Source organism: Haemaphysalis longicornis, unplaced genomic scaffold, assembly GCF_048455015.1.
Source record: "Haemaphysalis longicornis isolate Haplotype H1 unplaced genomic scaffold, Haemaphysalis longicornis Haplotype H1 scaffold_4, whole genome shotgun sequence".
NCBI classification, from domain to species: domain Eukaryota; kingdom Metazoa; phylum Arthropoda; class Arachnida; order Ixodida; family Ixodidae; genus Haemaphysalis; species Haemaphysalis longicornis.
The window spans coordinates 101838199-101862776 of record NW_027526361.1 but is presented as its reverse complement, the minus strand read 5'-3'; the positions used below and the strand labels follow the sequence as shown (position 1 = coordinate 101862776).

Genomic DNA, 24578 nt, shown 5'->3' with positions numbered 1-24578 from the left:
TTCTGCCGAACGGGATATATGCGTGAGCTCACGCCCGCACTCGCAGATAACGTGTCTAGCCGTTAACGCCCCATCAAAGCAATTGCCTCACAAAGAAGATAAAAAGAAGAAATGGGAGAGAGGGAAGCGTATCGGCATTCGGGTGCAAGTAGCATTCGGCCACGATCCTTCACCAGAAAGCAGTAGTGGTGTCGAAATATCTGCAGGCAATCTTCAGCTGCAAGTAGCCGCGTGAGTCCTTCATGGATGCTGCCGGGCAAGCTGGTGAGGCCTATTCGAGGCCGTGGACTGGCCTTCTGACACCGTCGTTCGGTGGTCCCAGCGGTTTCAAAGCGGGTGCGAATCACGGTGTGTACTGGTCGGGCGGCAGTTTCCGCAACAGTAAGCCGCAGTGCGCCAAACGAGGTGACGCCGATTGTCATGCTGCTGTCTGGTATGAGAGCTACGTACCGCGTGTCGTCTCCGGTATGGTCAGCTCCGCTTGCTCGAAGCAGCCACCGGCTTTGGCGCCGTGCTCTTGCCCCTCGGAAAGTTTCATCTCAGCAGCCGCCAACGTCATCAGCACCGACGGCAACGTGGCAGCGACCGTTTATGGCAGGTGAGGCTCTCTTTCGCGCAGTGCATGCCCCATTTCATAGACGCTACGATTGTGTGGGAAATTTTAGTGGCTTTTTCCCGGGAATTGGGGCTGGAAAGTCGAAGGCATGTCGTTCGGCCAACCAGGCGTGGTGCTGCCTATTGAGGACACTGTTCTCTAGAAAAATGTGGGGTAACAGGCACGCATGGAAATTGTACACTACGTGCTTCGATTGAGCGCATGTGTCTGACTGCACCCAACCACGAAGCAGGGCCCACCTGTTTGCCATGATAACGTGTTTTCGTGCGTGAGTGTTATCAGCGGTGCTCTTCCCGCTCCGCCTGGGCTTAATTGTAAGCACGCAGTCTTGCTCCTTTCTCTTACCCGTCGAAAAGTGGGCACTTCAAAGGAACTCTACAACGCTTCCGATAAACGCTTTCACTCTTTTCTTTGCGTCTGAGAGTACTACGGAAGGTACCGTTATATCGCCAGCCCGGAGAGGCACTGCGTTATTTGCTCGTCACAGCAGATGCGCCTTCCCTTTCTATCTTGCTTTTGTGGCATTTTTTTAAAGTGCCTATCGAATGCGTTCATTGCTGCACCTGAATGAAAGCCAGCCAATAGCCGCTACAGTTCTGCAAGGACGTAATGCCGGCGGTCGAAGAACGCCAAGACCGGGAAAGGGAAAAAATCTTGAAAGCATGTTTCTATGACATCTGATTGGTATAGAGAAGCAATTTTTGGCTTAGGTACTTTGTGACCTATTCTAAGTACTGTATGTGTTTGTTGACTACGTTTTGAAAGCATTCATGATGTAGAAAGTTTAAAAATGTGTTGCAGGCTCCGTTTAAAATCTTTGTTACGCGCCGTCAGCCTGTTTCCCCTCGGCTCGGCCAAACGGAGTTGGGTGCGGCGGACCGGAGGATGCTCGCTGGCAGTAGTGGGTGGGGCTTTGGCATGGTTCTCTCGCACGCAGAAAGTTGTCATTTCTGTGCCGAAGCAGGAAATGTGAAGTCCAGCTAGAAACTACCTTTGCCTCCGTAGCTTGCCGCAGTTGGTCTGCATGGCTTGTTAACAGTCGAGTTGTTAACCGTTGAGGAAGGGCACGCTCACCAGGGCACGTGCTCACCGATGACATGCCCGTTGGGCCGGTGGGAGTTTTAAACATGGTCTCACGGCCCAATGCAATCTGTCCTCCGTACTCGAGCTGTTTAAGTTGGTGTTACAGAAAGTAATGGCGTATTCGGTTGGCCGCTCCGGTCTTCTGACTCCGGAGTCGCCAGATTTTTTAACCTCCTTGGGTAAACCGCGGCGTTTTGTGTCACGTGACCCGTCATCCCGGCCAGATCGCGCCACGCTCTCACTTCGAAGTCAGAGCGGCCGCCAGCGCTCAGAGTCGGAGGCTGACGCTCCGAAAAAACCAACCGGAGTTGTTCGAGCGCTCGAATTCTACCAACCGAAGGCGCGCCCGCTTTTCAGAGCACTCCAGAGCGCTCGCAAACGCCCAACCGAATACGCCACAAGATTCCTTCCTACTGCGAGGAAGGCAAACGGGCAGACCCATGTTTGTCCGCCAGATTATATAAAGCTCGGGTCATTCAAAGTCCATTCAATCAATTCGTTAGGAGGTATGCCCAGTCGCAGATAACAAACGTGGTTTGTTTCGTCCAGCTTCGCGGGTAACTCTTCTTCAGAGTAGAAAGGCACTGAATTTTCGCATAGTTTCAGCATTACACTGGTTATTACACTGCTCCTGCTGCGATAGTATGCGTCCTTGCTACTGATATGGACCACCATATTTTTACGCCTGAATGTCATTTTAGTACAGGCGGGGACTTAATATTGCAGACCATGCGAGCGCGTGGCAAAAGCCACCGATGCGATTTCTGAAGACCCGGCGCGTCTTGTCGAGGCCGGCGCGGCGCGCCTGCGCGTCCTGTTTTAGTCGCAGGCACGCATATTTTCTCGCTTCCTGCAGTAGCGCTGCGGTGGTCACTGAAGCACCGCAGTGCGTTATGGTGGTGATTTGTAGCATTCCTTGCGTCCCGATGGCGCATTTGGGCCTAATTTGACGATTGCGCCGGCTTTGCGTAAGTGCTTCTCGCGTCCTGATATACTCTTGCGAGGAATGTATTTTTTGTTCGTTTTGTTCTTTATCGCTTAAAGACGGTGAGACTAGCGGCTTGCGAACGGCGTCACCGAGTGAAGCGCGTAGGAAGCACCATCACAGGGGGCCGCGCTACGGACAACGAAATGCCAGTGATATTAATCGCGAACCTTATTCATGTTGTTTAGTTTGTAATCTATTTGGCCACTGGACTTATCTTTCAGCTCACTTTCCGCTGCCGTTAAGATAGGATGAGGGGCATGCTACAGAGGCGTCGCTCTGCGGTGCTTCAGGGACCATTGCAGCACCGCTGCAGGATGAGAGAAAATATGCGTGTCGCGCCGGTCCCGACAACAGGCGTCGGGCCTCCAGAGTGCGCATCGGTGGCTTTTGTCACGCGCTCGCATGGTCTGCAATATTAAGTCCCCGCCTGTACATCTAGAACCGTTCGCTGGCTATGTAGAGGAGCCGTCAAAAGTAACTGGAACACGGTCTCGCTAATTTACAGGAATTACCTCTTCCTGCAACTGCGCAACTGGATTGGTGTGCGTTTAAAGGCGTCTTCTCTAACAGAAAATGCTACCTGTAAACCGGTAGTCATCACAAAGGCAGTGAGACAAATATTTTAGAATATTCACAAATTCTTGTTCTAATTATGACACCTGTACTGTGCGCATCAAGCTTGACTACGACAAACGAGCATGCGATTATGGAGCATGCTGGCGCCATCTTTTGGTGGCTGCTGGGTAGGACACAGCTTGCCATTGCGCATGCGCGGGCCTCGTGGAGGGTCGAGTCGATCGTCGTTTTGCATGGGACCCTCTCAATTGCAGAGACGCCATCCGCGAGAGGCGCTTCCTAGGAAGTGCTGTATGCCACGGCTGTTTTCCGTTCCTATAGCTGCAAGATTCAGAAGATTAGCGAAAGTCGTTTGTAGAGCTTATGTAACTGCACGGCGTCAAATCACACGCTTATCACCCATGTCAGCTGACGGCTAGCATTGCGGAAGAAAAGTGCCGTTCATGAGTGGTTACGTCGGCATACTAGGCGGTTCCATGCGAAACGACGATCGGCCCGACCCCGTGCGAGATCCGCGCACGCGCAATGGCCAGCCATCTCCGACCTAGTACCCCCATGCAGATGTCGAAAGCATTCTCCAGAGCCGTGCACTCGCTCCCCTAGATAAGCTTGACACGCACTCTACTCATAATTACTCATATCGCAATGATATTTTTTCCTGAATGACTAAGTTCAGAACCACCAACTAGCCCAACTTGCATCTCTCTCTAAATGTCGATTTTGTTGTTACCCAGTTCCCGCTGTCTTCACGTGAAACTTCGACGGCTGGACCTCCTGCGTCGCTACTTCATTTCCTTGGACTTGGAAGTGGAGGGTGAAGACATCAGAGACGATGTCGGTACGATGCCACTCAAAATGGCGATGGTTTCTAAATTGTGACAGGCATTTGTGATCTGTGAGGGTGGTTTTGACGAGCAAAATTGTAGTGTTCCTGAATATGTCAATCTGGCAGCACCTATCTCTCGCGCCGTAATGATGATGGATTGGGGATAAGCAGGCTGGAGGAATATCTTATACGGCTAAAACAGTTGCGTTGTTTGTCTGCCAAAGGTTTTTTTTTTTTTTTTTTTTTTTTAAATGCGAATGCATTTATTAGTCGGGGGTTGTCTTGCGTCCATCGAGCGGCGTGCGCCTGCATTCCTCCAGCGCGAGCGCACGTGAGCGCGCGCCTCGTAGTTCTGCCTTCGTCGTCGTCGTCGTCGTCGTAAATGCGAATGCATTTCTTAGTCGGGGGTTGTCGTGCTCCGTCGGCGTGCGCCCGCAGGTGTTCTCTCCGCGCTCAATGCCGAACGCATGCGCTTGAAGCGAGCTGTACTAGTTTGCTCGAAGCGGCAAGGACGGCGAGTACTGCGGTGTTAGTCTCGTGTCTAACGTGTATGGGAACTTGATATCCCACGCCGTTGCCACGTCTCCCGTTCGAGACACGTCTCCGTACAAGGACTTGTACACCCTTGCCTACACCGGAGACGGAGTCTTTGTGGTGACCGTGTACCTCGCGCCCAACCTCGCTCGAGACGCCGTTGCCGCGCAGCTGGACGCGGCTATGGAAAGTGTGCGCGTGCGCTCCAAACCCTCTGACCCCATAGTCTTGGTTGGCGACTTCAACGTTGACGTGCGCAAGAAGAGTGGCGAGTGGCTGGTCGAGTACATGCAGACCAGGCACTCTATGCATTGTCTCTCTGCCGGCTTCGACACGTGCCCCACTACCATTCACGGGAGTTGCATTGATCTGGTTTTTACGCGAAACTGTGACGCGCGTATGCTTCTCAAAGACCCTTTGACCGTGCACTTTAGCGATCACAAGGCAGTGATTGTGGCCGTCAGGTACGACGATAACACAAACAGGTGCTGATGAATAAATGATTACGTTCACACTCTCGTCATTAATTACGCCATTACTCGCAACACACTCATCGGTGCACACAATGCATTCGCATTTCTGCACGATTCCCTTCGGGGAGGTGCGGGGGAATTTTTACACTTCGTCTCTTTTTATTTCATGCGCCGGCGGTCTTTGAGTTGTTTCTCGTTGTGCTTAATTTGGAGGGTTAGGTTATCAGTTTTTTTTTTTATCATTTATCATTTATTTCAAGCCTCCCCAACCCATGTGTGCATTTTCCTCCGTCTCGTAATAGGCGGCCCGGGAAGACGAGATGGAATGGCTTTTGCACGCTGTGGGGACCTTGTATTTCTTAGTTAAGCTCATTTTTTTTAGCAGCGAAGCTGTCTACCAAATTGAAATATTTCTTGTCCAAAAATTCAAAATAGCAAAAAAATGCCGACCGCACGCAAGTGAGCGCCTTCCTTGCGGCGACCGCCCGGCAGTTAGAAAAACCGAGAAAATTCGGACCGCTCGTGTGTGCCTGCCTCGTGACGACCGCCCAGCGTCCCCGGCACACGTTTGTCAAGCCAAACATACGCATCTAAGGAGATTCGCCACTTTTGGCCAAAAACACTCCAGCGTATGCCGTAATCATAGCAACACTTTCCAGGAACGAGAGACACGTCATAGCGTGCGCCCCTCCAGGGTGATGTCCAATTATCATCACCAGCCTATCTACTCCTAAGGTCCGTACTCCCACTGCACGGCAAAGGCCTCTCCCAATAATCTCCAACTACCCCAGTCCTGCGCTAACTGCGAGCAATTTATCCCCGCAAACTTCTTGGTCTCATCTGCCCATCTACTTTTCTGCCGCCCCTGCCTCGCTTTCCTTCTCTAGGGATCTACTGTTGCCCTAAATGAACAACGGTTATCTTGCCTTCGCACAACATGCCCTGCCCACTTCCATTTCTTCTTCTTAATTTCTACTAACATGTCCTTAACACGCGTTTGTTTCCTGGCCCACTCCGCTCTCTTCTTGTCTCTTAATGTTACACCTATCATCTTCCGGGCCATTGCGCGCTGTCTCGTCCTTAATTTAAGGTGAACCCTCTTATAGTGAGCCTACTTTTTACTTCGGGGACGATGGTAGGCTGCCATTCATTATCTGGGAATGCCTGCCGAATGCACTGCACCCCATTCTTATCCTTCGAATTACCTCTGCCTCATGGTTGGGATCCGGGTTCACCACTTGGCCTAAGTAGATATATTCCCTTACCACGTCCACTGCCTCGCCACCTATCTCAAACCGCTGTGCTGTCCCGAGGTTATTGATCATTACTTTAGTTTTGCGCATATTAATTTTCAGGCCCAGCGTTCTACTCTCGTTGTCGAGTGCGGTAAGCATACTTTGCAATTCATCCCCCGAGGTACTTAGCAAGGCAACGTCATCAGCAAATCTGAGGTTACTGAGGTATTCTCCCGGTTCCCAATCCAGTGTTCTGAATACTTGTAAACATGCTGTGAATAACACCAGAGAGACTGTCTCCTTGTATGGCGCTGGCTAAGGTGTTGCGCTGCTGAGCACGAGGTCGCGGGTTCGATTCCCGGCCGCGGCGGCCGCTTTTCTGATGGAGGCGAAAAGCAAAAACGCCCGTGTGTACGAGATTTCGGCGCACGTTAAAGATCCCCAGGTGGTCAAAATTAATCCGGAGCCCTCCACTACGGCGCGCCTCATCGCCTGCGTTGCGTCGGCGCGTTAAACCCTACAATCAATCAAATCCTTGTACGGCGCCCTTTCTTATAAATATTTTACTGGTCTCCTTTATGGTAGCTGTGGACCCACTGCAAATATCCTCTAGTACAGTCAAACCCGCTTATAGCGAATTGCAATATGCACCGCGATTAGTTCGATATATCCAATAGTTCGATATAGCCGAACCCGCCTATAACGAACTTATCGTTACAAGTTCACAATCCGCTGGAGCCCCCCTCCCTCTCCTCAACTCCACCATCCCCGCATGCAAAAAGAACACAGTAAGGTAGCCGTTACCATACCCAAATAATCCATTTATTGCAAGTATTAAAGCTACTTTCCGCCTGAACTGCCTACTTTGCAAAGAAAAAAGCGGCGATTTTTGTTTTCACTTTCGTTTTTGGCGGCTTCAACTAGCATAGCATTCTCTACACGAAACATTACTTGCCCCAGTTCGAGTCCGCGTCCTCCAAAATCTAAGAAGCATTGGCGGAGCACATTGACTGCCGAAAGCGCTTTATTATAAGCGTCTGACGGCTTTCACTCGCGACATCATCGGGAATGTGGGGGAGCTCTTCCCACAGTTCACCGATGCTGCTGTCTTGGTCCGGACTCGCTGACTGCGCGGGTTCCGTCGTGAGTCCCGCGAATCGCCGCTCCGAGACCATGCATTTCGGCGGCCATTCTAGGCGCGTAGAGTTCGATATATCGGATGCGAACTTCGTTATAAGGAATATGTTTCCCATGTATTTCCGTAACTGAATTATTTTTGTTCGATATATAGTATAATTCGCTCTATCCGGGTTCGTTATAGCCGGGATTGAGTGTATTCCTACGTAGTGCTCGCCTACACCCTGGTTCCGTAAAGCCTCTGAATGACTGCTGAGGTTCGACCGAGTCAAATGCTTTCTCATAGTTTATGAAGGCTATATATAGGGGTTCAGTATACTCCGCGCACTACTCTATCACCTGATTGATCGTGTGAATATGGTCCATTGTTATACAGCGTTTACGAAATCCTGCTTGTTCTCACGGTTGACGGAAATCTAAGGCGGCAGAAATTCTGTTAGCGATTACCTTGGTACCTTGTAGACGACTGACAGTGAGCTGATCGGCCTGTAATTTTTCTTGTCCTTCGTAGCACCTTTCTTATGGATTAGGATGATGATCGCGTTCCTCCAAGATTCCGGTACACTCGCGGTCATTAGGCATTGCGTGTAGAGGTTCGCCAGCTTTACTAGTACAATTTGCCCGCCATCTTTCAAGAAGTCTGCTGCTATTTTTTCTTCAGCAGGTGATTTGCCCCCTTCCATTTCCTTCAAAGCATTCCTTATTTGTGCCGTTACTGGTGGGATGTCTATCTCCTCTGAACTTTCTCTTTCGGCATTATCCTGGATGTCCCGGCTACTCTAAAGATCTCTATATAAATCCTCGGCTACTATGCCTATTTTATCCCTATTTGTGATGACATTGTCTTGCTTGTCTTTAAGTGCACACATCGGATTTCTCCCCACGCCTAGACGCCTCTTCACTGCTTTCACTGGCCACGGCGGCGGTCAGACCTGTGACCCAGCAGAGGGTGCTAAGAATCCCTGAAGCCGGACAGGCCGCCATTGGAATCTGAACCTGGCAACGTTTAACGCGAGGACTTTGTCCAGCGAGGCGAGTCTATAAGGGTTCGAGGAATTAGAGGGCATTAAGTTGAATGTAATAGGGCTTAGTGAGGTGAGGAGGACAGGTGGAGCTAGCCTTTACGTTGCTGAAAAATGGCACGTCCTATGTTACCGTGGTCTAGTGGACAGAAGAGAACTGGGAGTGTCCAATGATAACCACCTCCAAAAAGATGGAAGAAGCTAAAACTTGTAGCAACAATGCTGGAGTAAAGGTCGTTGTGGCAGCGAAGAAGCATATCGGCTGCTATAGTGGACCTAAACTGTAGTGATGGTGGTGAAGATTGCGTACAGCTTCGCTACATTCAAGTCTTACCCGTTAGTGAGCCTCCCGGCATTTATTTGCGTTTTAAAATTGACTCAATTGGCTCTTAAACTTGTTAAAATTCCTATCTGGTATTTTTTTTCTTTGCAAGTGTTGTGCACTGCGCGCCAACACAGCCATTTTTGCTTTCCAATTGGCGCGCATGTTGTTGTTCCCCGCGGCTGCTAACCCTGCACCCTTCGGGTCTTCGGGGTGCCCCAATGGTTGGGTTGCCATTTTAACGGCGTAAAGATCCCGGGTTCGATTCCTGGCGCCTCCGTAACCACGTTTTTCTTTTTCGAGGCGTGCATTCCGAACACTTGCTCGTGGGCTCCAGCCTCCTCGCTACTTTCCGTCACACATTTTCACCCTCTCTACTTCGCTTATGATGATAGTTTTCTGGTAACTCCCCACAGTGGAAACGAACGCTTCGGCAGCTCCGCTGTAACTAAATCTTACGTTCGCGTACTAAGGCTAAGAAAGGCTACAGAACTCATGTCGGCATTCTTACACAAATTCTACATTCTCCTAAGCTTGCGCTTGTTTGGTGTACTTAAAGCAACATGACAACCCATATAGCGACATTTTCTTTATTGTATAACACAATGAATGCCCATTGAGCGAACAAGTTGACGTCTGGGAGAGCAAAACGGCTCTTCGACCACGCGCCTCAAGTGTTCCATGGCCCTAGGCGTCCCGTCATGGAACGCGTCTAAACTCAGCTACAGCTTATTAAGAAGGCCGTATAGCGGAGTACACGAAGGTACACCGCAGTAAAAGTGAGGTTGGAATAACGCAGCCAAGCCAAGCGAGACGGGCAGCAATATCAACCATTGTAAACTCCCTTAATGCATGGCGGCAAAAACGTGCATCAGCGTAACACGTAGGACATACTTAGAAGCCATCATAACGCATAAACTGGAAGCGGGTTCGTGAAGTAAATCGTCTCAACAGGCAAGCGAACGAATCTATTCGAGAACTCGTACGGTAGCAAAGCGTCTCAAGCGTTCCATTGGACAACCGTGCTTTCGCGTGGAGGACCCTTAAGAAGTGCATAGCTGTGCCCTCAGACTTGCTTGCTTTCGGTTAGTGCATGGGCACTCGAATATCCAGGCCTCCGTCATTTTTTTTATTGCAGACCACTACCTCATAACGGAGCCCAATCACCTGGATGGATTTCAGTGGTTCCAGTTCGAATTTACGATCAACGTGGCGTCAGTGTTTCGGCGAACGCATGGCGTGAGTGTATCGCTCTCCTTTCTGTCGCGGCAGTGAAGGGCAGTACGTTTGTTTGTAGCCTTCAGCGCCCACGCATGCTTCGTAACTGAGCTCGTGATTTACAGGTATCGAGGTGATCTGTCCTCAGGCTCCAAACTTCTAGGTGCGCATTGTTAAACAGATTAAGGCAGTAGAATATTTGACGATTGCATCCGCCAGGATCACAGTATACAGTTCACGCGGGTCTAGTAGCGATGGTCACGGAACTATTTCGGATACGTGAATCATAGCGGCGGGATAGGCTTCTGTGGTTGTGGGGTAGCGCTGCAGTTAAACCTTGTATACGATTCTTTTTGTTCACCGTGGAGCTGAACACACCTTCCCGCATATTACAACCGACGGATTTACTTGTTTCGAACTATCGGCTTACTTTCGAAGTATGAAATGAATTCGTTCAATGGTGGCAACGTGGTCAGTTATGACTATAAGCCTACAATAGCGGCACGGCAAAAACGGCGCTTTCTGATACGCAGTGGAGAGCTGCTTCTAATTGGCGGCGAAGGTTTCCAGCGAACTCTTGATAAAAAGCATTTGAACTGCCGCTTGAGCGACAGCCTCAAGGTTTCACGCTCGTCAAAAAAGAAAAACATTGCAAAGCTTTATTAATGTTTCCCTCAGGCTCGAAGGTGTAGTCCTCTAAACCATTGTATTTCTTCTTCTGCTGTACTCTGTGCAGCGTCCAGAAAACAGCTACTACAGACTGACCATGCGTGTCGTCGAGCTGACCGGCGATTGCTGGCCAGCGGGAGCCGAACCAGTTGTGCTCTGTCTGAAGGAAGGAAACTGCGGGGACTTGTGCCATCCTCAGGTCAGGCCACCCGGGAGTATTTTGCTTATTAGCGAACAAGTTGTAGTTTCTGTCTACCATTTATGCTGTCCCAGATATCTTCAGCTTACTCGCAGTACAAAATTGAGCAAGCTGAATCAAGCCGCAATGTAGTGGCGCGCCCTAGGTAAGCCCATTTCCAATGTGGGAGTCTTGACCGACTAGTACGGAATGTGTTAGTACGCACTCGAAAGCGTCGCACGCATGCTTACCGGGGCCAAGGAAGAACGGGAGGATCAACAGAGATTCAGCTTGGAGCAATAGGGCATCTAAACGGTAACGGGATGTAACGGCTGGACTTGTAGATCAGTTAACCCTTTAGGTAGAAGCCAACTACACATTTCCGCCCCCTTCGGAGGAGTTGTACGAAGTGCGTCAAGAATTACTCACGCTAATAAAACGCATGAATGCGGAGTACCGCTCTATTTTGCAGGGAATGGGGAGCACAAGTTTGTAAGTCTGGGCTTAATGATGGCCCTTAGAATAAAATGAAAACTGCCTAATTTACAGGGCTGCAGGGGTAGGTCTCGCACGCACGAGAGAGACAGAGACAGACAAAGAGACAGACAGAGAGACAGACAGAGAGACAGACAGAGAGACAGACAGAGAGACAGACAGAGAGACAGACAGAGAGACAGACAGAGAGACAGACAGAGAGACAGACAGAGAGACAGACAAAGAGACACAGAGAGACAGACAGAGAGACAGAGAGACAGAGACAGAGAGAGAGAGAGAGAGACCTTATCCAAATCGGGCCCTGTTAGGCGTGGAGGGTAGCCAGCAGCCGCAGCTTCTCAGCGACCTTGGCTGCTCTGTCCATCAGGGCTTGTTGCATCGTCAGGTCAGAGCGGCCCAGTGCCGCCTCGCATAGCTCCGGAGTGGTGATTGGGGGTAAGGGGTCGTCGGGACAGGCCCACATGTAATGCTGTACGGCGGCCTTCGTGCCACATGATGTGCAGTTGGGAGAGGAGAATAGGGAGGGGTGAATACGGTGAAGGAGGGCTGTTAGGTAAAGATTGTTTGTAGAAGTATCCATAGCCATTCTTCCGTGAACCTGAGGGAAGAGTGGGCGGGGCTGTATCAGAGGCGAGACAGGCGGTAATACGTGGTGATCTCGTGGTTGCCGAAGAGGCTGTCGCGAGCTGACCTGGCTCCGTGGGAAGCAATGGGGCTAGGGTATTTCCGGGAGGTGAGCGCTCGGCCCGGGCCATTGCATGAGCCGCCTCATTGCCTCCAAGCCCATTGTGGGCAAGAGTTCGGATTCGAGAGCGCGAAGTTTCATTCGATATTTGTAAACTACGGCGAAAGTAAGTGCTCCTGTTCGGCATTCTCTCGTGCTCCACGCGAACTGTTTATAAATACGATATGCTGAATACAATCTTTTCCTTTCCGGAGATCCGCCTTCCCTAGGCAACTTGTAAGGTCTTTCTAGATTTCCAAGGAGGCCACAACATGAACTCAAACAAAAATATTAAAACGGGCAATTAGCCAATGATGACAATAACCTTTCCGGCCCTGGCGCCGTCATTTGACGACACAACACATAATATCCTCTAGCACCTTAAAGGGGTCCTGAAATGCCTTCCGCCGATGCATGGATGTACATGTAACCAAATAAAGCAATGTATTAGCAATCTCCTCCTGCAAGAATTTTGTTAAAGCGATGAGTATTAGCTGAGAAATCGTAAATCAAAAACCGCGAATTATCGTCGCGCCGTATTTCCTCCTCCTTTCAACTGTTTCTTCGCTGTTGGCCTCCCCTCCCATGATGCTCCGCTCCTCAGCGGTGACGTACTTCCGCTATTGCGCTCCCACAGACTGCCGTCTGCTACGGGCCAGCTCTTTCGGCTTTTTCATCTCTGTAGACACCATGGACACAGGCTGGAAAAGCGAACGAATGACCTGGCCGCATGTGTGCGGCCTGGCCTTGCCCTTTCGCGGTGTACGTAGCTGCAGGGCTGCAGTTGGTATCGGCGGCGAACTCGCAGCCGCGTGGGGAGAATCGTGCGCTCGTTCCCTTTGGTGCACCGCGCACTGTTTATCCAAAAAGCGCGGTCTCAGATGTGGCCCCGCTGGTGCCGGGTGTTATTTTGCGGTGGTTGTAATTCCTACTACCGGCGGCATGTGAAAAAAGACATTTTCAACCGACACAGAACCCGTGCACAAAACGCGCCGGATCGGATCGCTTTATCAGCGGCGATGAATGTGAAGGCGAAGAGCAAACCAACGCTGCACTCGATCAGCGAGAACCCGTGTTCTGACAAGCTGCACCCATGTGTTGCATTCAACACTGACGGGAAAGTGTTTGTTTGCACTTGTTTGGATAGTCGTAAAATGTCCAAACACTCCGGCACTCCGCTAGCAGATCAGCCGGCGAGACATTTCGGAAAACATTTGACAGATGGCGCCGTATGCATTAGTGTGTCGCTACACAAAACTGATGAGACGCTCTACTAAAACTCCCATCGCGGTGTCACGTAGCGGGACGCAAAAATTTAGCGTTTAGCGTATGCAAAGGCCACAAACGATGTACTAAAACTCTATTAGCAGCAAAATAGCGTGCGTATGTGAAACCGCTTGCGTTTACAAAGCTGCACGCCGAGCGCGTACGTTTCAAACCTAGTGACATCGTTTAAATACACTGGCAAGCACAGTGTAACGTAGTCAGATATCAACCGTATGCTCAGGCGACAAGCAAGAGCTTGTTTTATGTGGGGCGGAGATTGCGCATAAAGGCCCGTGCGCACTTGCGACGAAAGCGAGTGAGAGCGGCAGGAATTACGTCGCTTTGTCGCGCTACGATCGTTTTTGTCGAATGGTCGGGACAAATTTTGGTTGCGCGACAGAATTCCCGTCGCTTTCGCTCGCTTTCGTCGCAAGCGGGAATGGAAAGTTCTGCCGCTGCCGTCTGCTACGCAGCTCGGAGGTAACCGCGCGATCTGCTCGGGCCGGATAAACGCGCACACTCCCGCACGGCAGCGCCCCAAGCGGCAGACGGCCGCGTACATCGCTCCCGGCGCCCGCCTGGAGCCCGCCCTCGGCACACTAGCCAGTATACGCCTCGAGCGCGGCCTGTAGGGGCGCCACTGAAATCCCCCTAGCGGCCCGCTTCGAAAGCAGGCGCGGGAGTCCCCGGCCCGCTCCCCACTGTCGCCGTTGCTTTTGGGGCTCGTTCAAGACAGCGATTTACCGTTTGTCTGCGTTCGAAATACCGAATAACGTGGAGCAGGCACTCTGTTTGCAAGCGTGGTATGTTCACGAGAGTATAAACGTTTATGACGCGAACTTAGTGAGATCTATATGAGCGCCGGGCGTGTGTCACAGGCGGGCGTCCCGAAGCCAGAATTTGCATGCAGCTGATTGCAATTCCGCTGCCTTGAAATTTAGTGACTGTGTCTCCGTAAGCAGTGTTTCCTCCGATGGTCATGTAGCGGCCATACACACTATGATGTAAATCGACTTTGTGCACTTAGAAAATCTAGCGGAGCACTCATACCTGACAGCACGCAAGTTACGCCTGCCAATATCACATATCAGATATTGATCAGTACCATGAACAAGCCAATGCGGCATAAATTTCACAAACATTGTACCAAAGAAGTACGATAAATAATGCAAAATTACACTCCGGAGTCAGCACACGACGACAAGTTTAATGCTGGGTCGACTTGTCCCGAGGTGAGCGCTCGCAAAGATTCATCTGTTACATTTATCCTCGACGAGAAGCGTGAAAGTGGGCTTATAGAGTAATCCGCGTCCGTGACCAAACTCTTCTTCGAAACACCGTCATACGAGTCGTGACACAGGGAGACTGCAGAATCTAGCATAAACCGAAATCAGAGACCCTTATCAGATACGACACTCTTCCAACGAGCCCGTGTGTACGAGATTTCGGCGCGCGTTAAGACTCCAGGTGGTCAAAATTAATCCGGAGCCCTCCACTACGGCGTGCCTCATCGTCCCTGTTGCGTCGGCGCGTTAAACCCTGCAATCAATCAATCAACTCTTCCAACGACACCTCGTATCGCTTGTGAACTGCCTACCCTGTATTCTTCAAAAAATGAGTCCGCCGAGTGATCAGCCGTTTTTCAAGGCGAAAAACAAATGAAAAGTGAACACGCAGCTTGTGTGTGTGATTACTAAAACGTTCATTCGCTGATTTCGCTCCGCATTTGTAAACAACGATAGTTGAGCGTCCTCCTCCTCATCCCCCCCCCCCCCCCCCCCCATGTCTAGCGAAATATCAGTACATTTCGCATCTAGTTGGTCTGGTGAATACTACCTTGCTCAAACAAACGTCTTTAGCATTTCAGAAACTGCACTCGTTTTTTTTTTTTTTTTTTCATTCCCGTACGACTATTCTATTTATTCCTTACTTGCAGACCATTCATTTTCCCATGGTTTTATTAACATATACCTTGGTTCTTACTATAAGGCATGAGTGGGCACATATCTGACTTAACATTTTCTTTTCTGTACTTAACATTTTCGCGTGGCTTATATTCCCATAAAAGGCACAAGTTTTTGTCAGCTATTGGGTTATCACGTCCCCGAAACATATTTTTCTACGACGTACATATTCGAAGCAAAGCCGCATTTGTTGTCTGCGCTGCAAAACGAACCAACCTCTTACAGTGCCAATATCAGGTCTAAACGAGGCGACAATAAATAGAATTCACTTGTGCTGACGTGTTGGAAGGTGACAGCGGTGATATGCTGCTGCCATCGCCGACGCCCGCAAGAGCGGCCAAGAAGCGCGCAGAACCGCCTCCCCGTGTAGCTCTTGTTGGCGTTAGAGCGCTCTACCAAGACGCAGCTGTTTAAGTGCCCTAAACGTGCAGTTAACTTACAGACGTCACCATAACAAGTTGTTTAGAGCGCGGAAAGGCAAAGAGAAGCGAAAGAAAACCAAAACACTGCATGACCACATATCAGCCACGCAGCGCTAATCCCGCAAACGCCGCGGAGAAGCGGCGGCAGGCGGCGCAGCGATCGCGAATCTCGAGGCGTATATTTCAGGCACTATTGGCGGTGAGCGCGACCGCGGGCGGCGCTGCGAAGCGCGCCTCCGTGACGTCGGCTTAGGGATTCTCGCATTTGTCGTCTGCTTCACTCGGGCCCGCTCTCCCTGCTGTTTCTTTGGGCTCGGTTGACGGCTGATGCTTGTCCGCAGCACACTTTGCGTGTTCGTAATTTTTATCGAAATAATAGACTTAAAATCACATACACTAGCTCAAGGCGTGATTTGAAGCACAGTTTTAGATACCGCTGCGGAAGAAACATTGCCGGCGTCGGCGAAGCCGGTCCTGTGCGGAGCGCTAAGAGTCGAAGCTAGGCGTGTGCTTCTGTATTCAGCAATCTTTGGAACAAAGGGAACAGCTAGCTGCTAATAACCGACAACAGCTAAAATGCAAGACCAAAGCAAATTCCAGTCCTTCGGGGCTCTCGGCTTCGGCAGAAGGCATTTAATCGTATGTAAAGTAAAACAGTTTTCGCAACCTTACCGAAAACTGGAAAGTATTGTATTACATCACGTCATGTTGTCACTGCATAAAACTATGCCCGCACACATTATGGGCCTCAAAAACGGTAGGTTGAGTTCCAAATAACCTACTGTGTGTATAGGCGTGTGCTGACTTTATACCAGGCTTATAATCAGTATGGAGGCTCATTGAGCAAAACTACTCACGTCTACGTTAAAAATATAGTAGCACTATGTTTGTTCAGACCTGGAGGGATATTTCGGTACATTTCTCAGAGCCATATCTTTTCAATATTGAGATCGTATAGTAAAACTGCACTCAAGAGGAGGAGGAGGAGGAGAAAACTTTTTTAACAGTGAAGTCTAGCTGGTTAGTGGTCGGGGTCCTCAGTCCAGGACACGAGAGTAAGAGTAATTTTCTTCAATTCATAGCACGCCATCCAGAGTATGCCAGGATTTGTTCTTTACGCCTGGAAGGGTTGGAAAACCATAAAGAGCTGCTTGGACATATTCATCGGTTTCGATTCTTGTTATACTGGAAACCGGCACGAGTACTATTTATTGCGTCTGTGAGCGAGTATATGAAGCCGCCAACACCGTAATCATGTCATAACGGTTCGGGTTGAGAGCCAGTTCGTTATGATAACGATGGTTAGTATTGGCGGTGAGCGCGAACACAGGCGGCGCTGCGAAGCGCGCCTCCGTGATGTCAGCTTAGGGATTCTCGCATTTGTCGTCTGCTTCACTCAGGCTCGCTCTCCCTGCTGTTTCTTTGCGCTCGGTCAACGTCTGATGCTTGTCCGCACCAGAATTGGCGTGTGGGTAACTTTTTATCATAATAATAGGCTTAAAATCGCACACACTAGCTCATGGTGTCAATTAAAGTATAGTTTTGGATTCCGCTACAGGAGAAGCATTGCCGGCGCCACCCCATTCCTTGCGAAGCCGGTCCTGTGCGGAGCGCGAAGAGTCGGAGCTAGGCGTCAGCTTATCATGTAAGCATTCGAACAAAAGGAACAGTCAGCTGCTAATAACCGACAACAGCGAAAATGGAAGATCAAAACAAATTCTAAGCCTTCAGGGCTGTCGGCTTTGGCAGAAGGCATCACGATTCCCGGTAATCATATGTAAGGTAAAACAGTTTTTGCAACCTTGCCGAACGCTCGAACGCGTTTTGTCACATCACTTTACGTTGTCAAGGCATGAAAGTTTGCCGACATGCACTATAGACTGCAAAAACTGTAGGTTGAGTTCCAAATAACCCAGTGTGTATACGCGCGTGCTGATTCTATACCAGGCATCTAACCAGTATGGAGGTTTATTGAGCAAAACGAGTCACGTCTTCGTTAAATTTATAGTAACCCATATATGTTTGTTAAGACCTGGAGGGATATTTCGGAACATTTTGCACAGCCATATCTTCCCGATATTCGGATATGCGTTATAGGAAAACTGCACTCAAGAGGAGGAAGAGTAAGGGGAGGAGGGGAAAACTTTGTTTAACAATTAAATCGATCTGGTTAGTGGGCCGGGTCCTCAGCCCAGGACAAGAGAGTAAAAGTAATTTTCTTCAAATCATTTAACGCCATCCCGAGTAGAATAGGATTTGTTCTTCGCGCCTGGAAGGGCTGAAAAGCAATAAAGAGCTACTTGGAATTCTTCTTCGGTTTCGAGTCTTGTAATATATGCAGGTATACTTGTTATTACGTTAGTTAGCGAGTATATCATGCCTTCAACACCGTAATCATTTCATCATTGTTCGAGTTGAGAGTCAGTTCGTTATGATAAGGATATAATTACGATAGAAATTCGGAGCATAAAAGCCGCCTTCGAGTACTGTGGACCACGTTGTTTAGGGCGCGATCGCGGTGGCGTAGCACAAACCTTCTCATTGTATTTGCATGTGAATAAACAAAGCACGCTGAGGATATGCACCTTCTTGCACGCAGCCGTAATGAAAGCCAATTTGTGAAGAAGGGAATGTATGCCATACAAAATGAAGGAAATATCCACACGACCTTTGTGAGGCTCCCGTAACATCCCGAAACCTCCTAATAAGAAGTTGGTGACGGCGCAGAAAAATTAATGCGTTGGGCAGAAAAAAAAGCAAGTAACATTAATCCGATACAAGACAACAACGAAAGAAACAGAAGAAAGCCGCTTTATTTCCTGCTGCGCGATGAGCGTGTAGAAACCGCTGCTTGGTACGTAGTATTAGACTGTTGAGTCTTCATAGGACCATCTCAAAAATACTGCAGGTAAGCCTACGCATTTTGAATACTTATCGAGAAGCTCTGATCGCTGATCCTCGCGAATAAGCAAGAAAGGACGAGTTACACACGATCTTCTGACCGATACTATGAAGAAAGTTGTTCTCTATCTCTTCGTGTGTTGCAAACTTGTGGGGGATACAGCTTCGAATTATTCAGATGCGTCATAAGCTGGCAAAATAACTGAGTCACTAGAAATACGCTTTTTAACGCACTACAGCAACGAAGCGGGCGATTCCTAGCCCAGGCACTGTTGCCCCTCACAAGATGAGTGTAGCAGACGACAGCGGCGCGAATCCCTAAGCCGACGTCAGAGCCAGGGGGCGCCACTCAAAGATCTCACCGCCAATAATGGAGGAAAGATTTTTTGCTTCCGATGAACCTAGTTCTTTGCCCCTGTGTTTTTAAATACGTGAAGTGTTTAGCACGTCGTCCTCACGCAGCTCTGTATCGTCGTAGCATCGCTGATTGTCCGAACGAAGCTTGCAGCTAAGCCGATGCAGCGACCGAAGCTGTGTGTGTGTGTGTGCATCGCCTCCTGTGTGTTGTGGACGCGTTCGTTTCGCGATCAAATGCGACATTGTACTTCTGCGGGTGGATAGTGCTTCCCATGGACTGGATTATCTTTCTCGAGCGACGTACCACTCAACCTCGCATGGGGTATGTGCAGTGTGCCTGGCTAAAAGCCTTCTCGCTTGCGCGCCAGAGTTGTGACTTGCTGCTCGTCCCCGCAAACCGGGTGTGAGGTGAGTGCCGTATTTACGACGGGCAGGAGGAGGCAACTCATCGTCTGTCAATCGCGGTTCAGACTTGCAACGCATGTTGTGACGTTGCGTTCGTTCGAAACGCATCTCTGGATTGTTTTGAAGTTGAATAAAATGTACGCGTCAAACCCGGGCATTCGGCTCAGGGCGTTCTCTGCGATTGCACCAAAGAAGTGCCACGGGACTTTCTTTATGGTACGTACTCAAGTAAGATAAAATCCACGTCGTGTTATGGCCGTGTTGCATTCAATACAAACGGTTAAGCATTTGTTTACACTTGTTTCGTTTGTCGTAAAATGTCAAAGCACTCCGGCACTCCGCTGGCAGATCAGCCGGCGAGCCGACGCTGAGCAGACGACTCATCTCTTTGCCGGAAGTGCGTGAAAAAGCCGCCCAATAGCAGGATGTCTAGCTCATGACGAACATCTGGGAATCGATGATGTAGACATGTGAAGATGGCGGCGTCCAAAAACACGAAGGAAAGGGTGAGAAAAAAGCGACAAACTTTGCAACAAAAGTGTGAGCTTTCCGCTGCGCGTAAAAGAGTAATACTTGGCACAGGTGACGTTGGCGACCCAATCTAGCGATTGCGCTAGTTCATTTAGTGTGTTCAAAATGCCTTTCAGGGCCCGTTTAAGAACTAAACGAAAAATGCTAGTTTTCTGGGCGACGGATGTCTCTTGCGATAGACATCACCATTGTTGGGTTTTCGCGGGGCTGCACGATATGAAACAGAAGCTTCAGTGGACACAGGGTAAGACGACAGGGCGGGTAAGGAAACGGAAATTCCGGTTTGTCAAAATGTCTATAAATATGTAAATACTTAGATTACCAGCTTTATATTTTTTCTGTAAGAGCACGGTGTCGTAAGTTTACGTAAAATTTTTTTTTACTTGAAAAAAATTTTAATTGCCTATTGACCTAATTAATGTCGTCCCTGTAAATTAATAAATACTTGCACTATTAGCGTAATTTTTTATTTATATGCTCCTGAGGTCTAAAGCTGTACGAAAACACGCAGAAAAACAATTCTCGCTAGAAATAAAAAATTCGGGGCCCAAATCTTTCAACCTCGTAACGTTTTACAATTTCTTATAAAATTTAGAGCCCGATCCAGGCGCATCCGTGGGCACCAGAGATTCTCTGCCGTGGACCTGAAGGGCTGAAGAACTTTGCACAGGAGATCAACTCCTTTGCCTTCAGGTTCGTATTACATCGTCCGAACTTGTTGTCTTAACGGGGGACGGATAGTGCAGTAGGTGTTCAAATACGTCTGCGGCTAGCTCCGCTAACTTTTCAGCAATCAACTTGAAATTTCGTATGGCGTTTAAACTATACACGTACTGTGTGCAACATTTCACATTGTGATACTCAGAGGCTTTTAAAATAACATTCTACAGTTCCTTAGTTCTTTTTCTGAGCTTCAGGATCATTTTTAGAAATGTTTTTACAGGCTAAGAGACGAAACATTTTCTATTTGTGGTAAATACTTCCGGCATTCTTCTGAGACAAAAGAATAGTGGCAATAACCGCTGATTTAAAAAAAATTATATTTAGTTACTCCAAGCACAACTTTCAATGATATTCGACAAAAAAAAGTGGGGATAAAAACTTCTTGCGACAACATACTTATTTTGGTTCAGAGCGTGTAATGAGCAATAATAAAACCCTCATAAATTGTTCCGGAAATTTAATTGGTTGCAGAAAAAATGTTTATTCGGTCAGTGATGTTTTGTGAAATCCCACTTCTAAGTTTTCGTTTCATATTTTCAAACTGTCTCTTCTTGCCTGGCTTCAGAGAAAATCGAGGCATTGCTACTAGCGCAGTGCACTTTTGGCGCGAAAGATCGCTCTAATCTGTCAAAAAAGAAACAAATTATGTGAGCACGAACTGTATAGGGAGTCGACCAGACGTAAACAAGCGTTTCGCAATACTAGTAACGCAGCACCATCGCGGCATATACTGAATAACAAAAAGTCAGTGAATGCTTTCTTTCTAAATAAGTATGACAGTAAGCGTCATCACGTGATGACGCAACTTGCAGTTACTAGGTGGAGCCTCATAAGGGTGTGTTTGGTGCCATTTTTGAATGGCTTCTGCCGCGCATCTGAGGATGCCGCTTCCTGGGGGAATTTTCAAAGAATGGTAGCTTAGTTTGGAAACCTACGAAATTGTTTAGTCTGTTTTGCCCGCCATCCTTCCTTACGTTCTCATTTCTAAATATTGTTTCATAGTGTACTTCCGTGTACCCTTCATTTCTCATCCCGAGTGTCAAATATAATTATTTGTATATTCCGGTTACAAGGCAGGCGGTTTCACGATTCGATCCTGACGAGAAAATGTATGGCCTCCTTCAAGCCATAAAACAAACAGCGAAGTAAATGGGGAGTTGGACTTTTTTTTTTCATTTTTCAGCGGAAGCTGTATTTCTGTTCTAGCACAATTTTCCTCTCGAAATCCTTTGGGCAATGCCTCAAAACTGGTTCATTTGATTGTAGTCTGCTTTTTCTACTACGACACGCCTTCATGTACTGCTATTTTAAGGAACTTTGACACGTGCCAGCTACACCATTTTCTCCCTAACTGCTGATCTCGCCTTTGTTTCCTACGCTTCAGCAAGGTGTCCCCGAGATACAAAACTGATTTCTTTGCGCCTACATTTACGTGCTCGATCAAGTAACCATCGGATAAACAATCTTTCTTGAAAGTACGCGTGTAGCACAACTAATGCACCATAATTAATGGGCCTTGTCCCAAATAAAAATAGCCCCTTGCGTAGGTTTCTTTTGCCTGTGTTGCAGTAGGTCGTTCAGATGTGTACGAGTCGTGTACTGCTTATACCGGATCAAACGTTATTTCAGGAACACAGAACAACGCAAGCAGATGTTGCACAAACTGTGTGAGAAAAATGCATTACAAACTTTTTGTGCAAACGGGGTTTTAATTGCAAAAAAGGCATTTAACAAAAGCTAAGAAATAATAAACATTCTGTTGTACAAACTGTGGCGCTGCAGTTCTCCGCTTTCAAGTTTTTCATTGTTAGAATTTACAATAGGTATACTTCAGCAAATTGGGGATGCGTGCCTATACGTCTTGATGCCGCAGTGCTGCATCAAGGATCTTTGACTGGCCCATATTCTGCGGCAACGAACAAGAGACGTGGTCTTGTTTTGCAACAGTGCTCTTCGAGGGTCGTGTTTCAATGTTTTGTTGTTGCTGTTGTTGTTGTTGTTGTTGTTGTTGTTGGTGGTGGTGGTGGTGTCTATTCTAGCTGATTTCGCGGGTTCGCCTCATGCTGAGACACTGACATACTGGGTGGTAGATGCTCTGAGCGAGATTGAAATCTTGAAAAAAAAAATACATTCCCAATCACGAGACCTGAAACCGGACGATTTTGTCGCACATAACGGTACCTAGGCGTGTTTTTACTTAAGCTCAACTTGTTGGGAGAGTTGATGCATCTCTCGCGAAGAGACAGGCTTTGGGCTTGTCCTGTGCGCACTCTCCGCACAAAGTGCTGAGTGAGTGTTCACTTCTTCGGTAACCCTTCCCATGCAGTAATCAGCTGAACAAAGCCTTGAGCAACATGGTATTGACAGTGCTGATCAAGTTGACTACTTCCTGGTTGCGCGAAAAAAACTAGCGGAACTGCTACTTCTGTTCAATTTTTTTTTCTCATCCTTACTGCAAATTTTCTTGCTTCCAGAACCAGCCTGTCCGCAACGGCCTCTGACTTACGCCTTTCACCCGGGCCAAGCCACGGCAAAATGCAGAATGGGAGCTCCTGGGATGACATAGGCTACGGAAGGCCACAAGTAGCGGTTGCATCGTGTCTCCCCAACGTCTGCTACTGTTGCTCTCCCTATGGACACTGCGACTGCGACTTCGGCGACCTCCACCGGCGAAGCAGCCGCACGACATTCTTTCGGGATCTCGATTCGGAAGTGGAGCTGGCGTTGAAAAAGATGCAGTTGCGAGAATGGAACGACCTACGTGATGGTCCTTTTGATGTCCCGCGCCACTGGGAGAATCCGCACGAGTTCCACCATGATGATCCTTCTATGGACAGACGGGATTCACTTTAAGCAGCTGGCTTTTTAGTGAATGCACAAGGTTTACCTAAGCCTGCTTTGTTTTTATGTTTTCCTATTTTCAGGCTTTTAATTGTTTAATCCGCATGCTTTGTGTTACACATTTATTGTCTAATATACACACGGAGCTTGCTTTTTAGTTTGTGACCTCACCGCACGTTTTCTTAGTGAGGTACCGGGCAAAGCATCCGGTTTTCTTTCCAATAAACTAGAAAAAAGGACTCGTCGAATTTAAACATTTTTTCGAAGATACAAACATGGAGGGTGTAAGCTTGAACAAAATAACAGCAGCGGACAGATGTTGGTGGCGCGACCCAACCACGAGAACGGAAAGCTTCGACGAGATAAAACATGTGTTCGAGAGTGCCCTTCGCCGCTGCCGTGCCGTTCCGCCGGTTTCGTCTGCTACGCTACAGGGCAGCTTTTACGCCTGCCTTTTCTGCCATCTACCTCACCTGGAAACCTTTTGTCGCGTCAAGCCGATCTTTTTATTTGACGTAATAGGCAAGGGAATACAAATCGGACATCATGACACCTGAAAAACATTACTAGCAAAGCCGTAAGCAACAGTTACCAACATTTTTTTTCGAGAAACAAACACAATGTCCCACTGGCCTAGAGTCTACATACAAGAGAAATCCGCCGAAACACGCATGTGCTAGCAGAACAATCCATTGTGCAGCAGACGACACGGGTATTGGCGGTGAGATGTTTGAGCGGTGCCCACTGTATCTGAACAAAAAACAAAAGGGATGGACGCAAGATTCGGTCAAAAAGTGACGTCATCTTGACTGCACTAGCGCGAAAATTTGATTTAAAAATAGTTTAGCAGGCCTCTGATCGCTGAGGGCTCATGTCATTGCCATCTGACGCAAGTTGGCAAGCCTACGCCACTGCTTGGTCGTTTAATTGCATCGCACATTCGCAGGTTACGTGAGTGTCAAGTATAGATCAAGGTTGTATAATGCCGTCGGGGTTTGTGTGCTTCAGTTCGAGGAGAAGAATCATGACATTTCAATTTTATTCCGGGTTAAACATGAAACATTGTTCGCTC

General features: G+C 48.5%; 1 protein-coding gene across 1 annotated transcript; it reads left to right on the top strand.

Moving 5' to 3' along the window:
• The first annotated feature begins 82 nt into the window (after window positions 1-82).
• On the top strand, window positions 83-23745 carry LOC144179181 (uncharacterized). The gene is made up of 6 exons (XM_077707432.1): window positions 83-598; window positions 3998-4101; window positions 9951-10051; window positions 10767-10898; window positions 20538-20635; window positions 23140-23745. Exons 1-6 carry the CDS (start codon window positions 243-245, stop codon window positions 23516-23518), a joined length of 1170 nt encoding a protein of 389 aa, XP_077563558.1. The 5' UTR covers window positions 83-242; the 3' UTR covers window positions 23519-23745.
• The last annotated feature ends 833 nt before the right edge of the window (window positions 23746-24578 follow it).

What these genes read in the sequence shown, in the direction of transcription:
- LOC144179181 (XM_077707432.1), top strand. Translation starts at nt 243, where the DNA reads ATGGATGCTGCCGGGCAAGCTGGTGAGGCCTATTCGAGGCCGTGGACT. An exon ending in AGACATCAGAGACGATGTCG is followed by an intron (nt 4,102 to 9,950) that starts GTACGATGCCAC and finishes TTTTTATTGCAG; the next exon opens with ACCACTACCTCATAACGGAG. An exon ending in TGTTTCGGCGAACGCATGGC is followed by an intron (nt 10,052 to 10,766) that starts GTGAGTGTATCG and finishes TACTCTGTGCAG; the next exon opens with CGTCCAGAAAACAGCTACTA.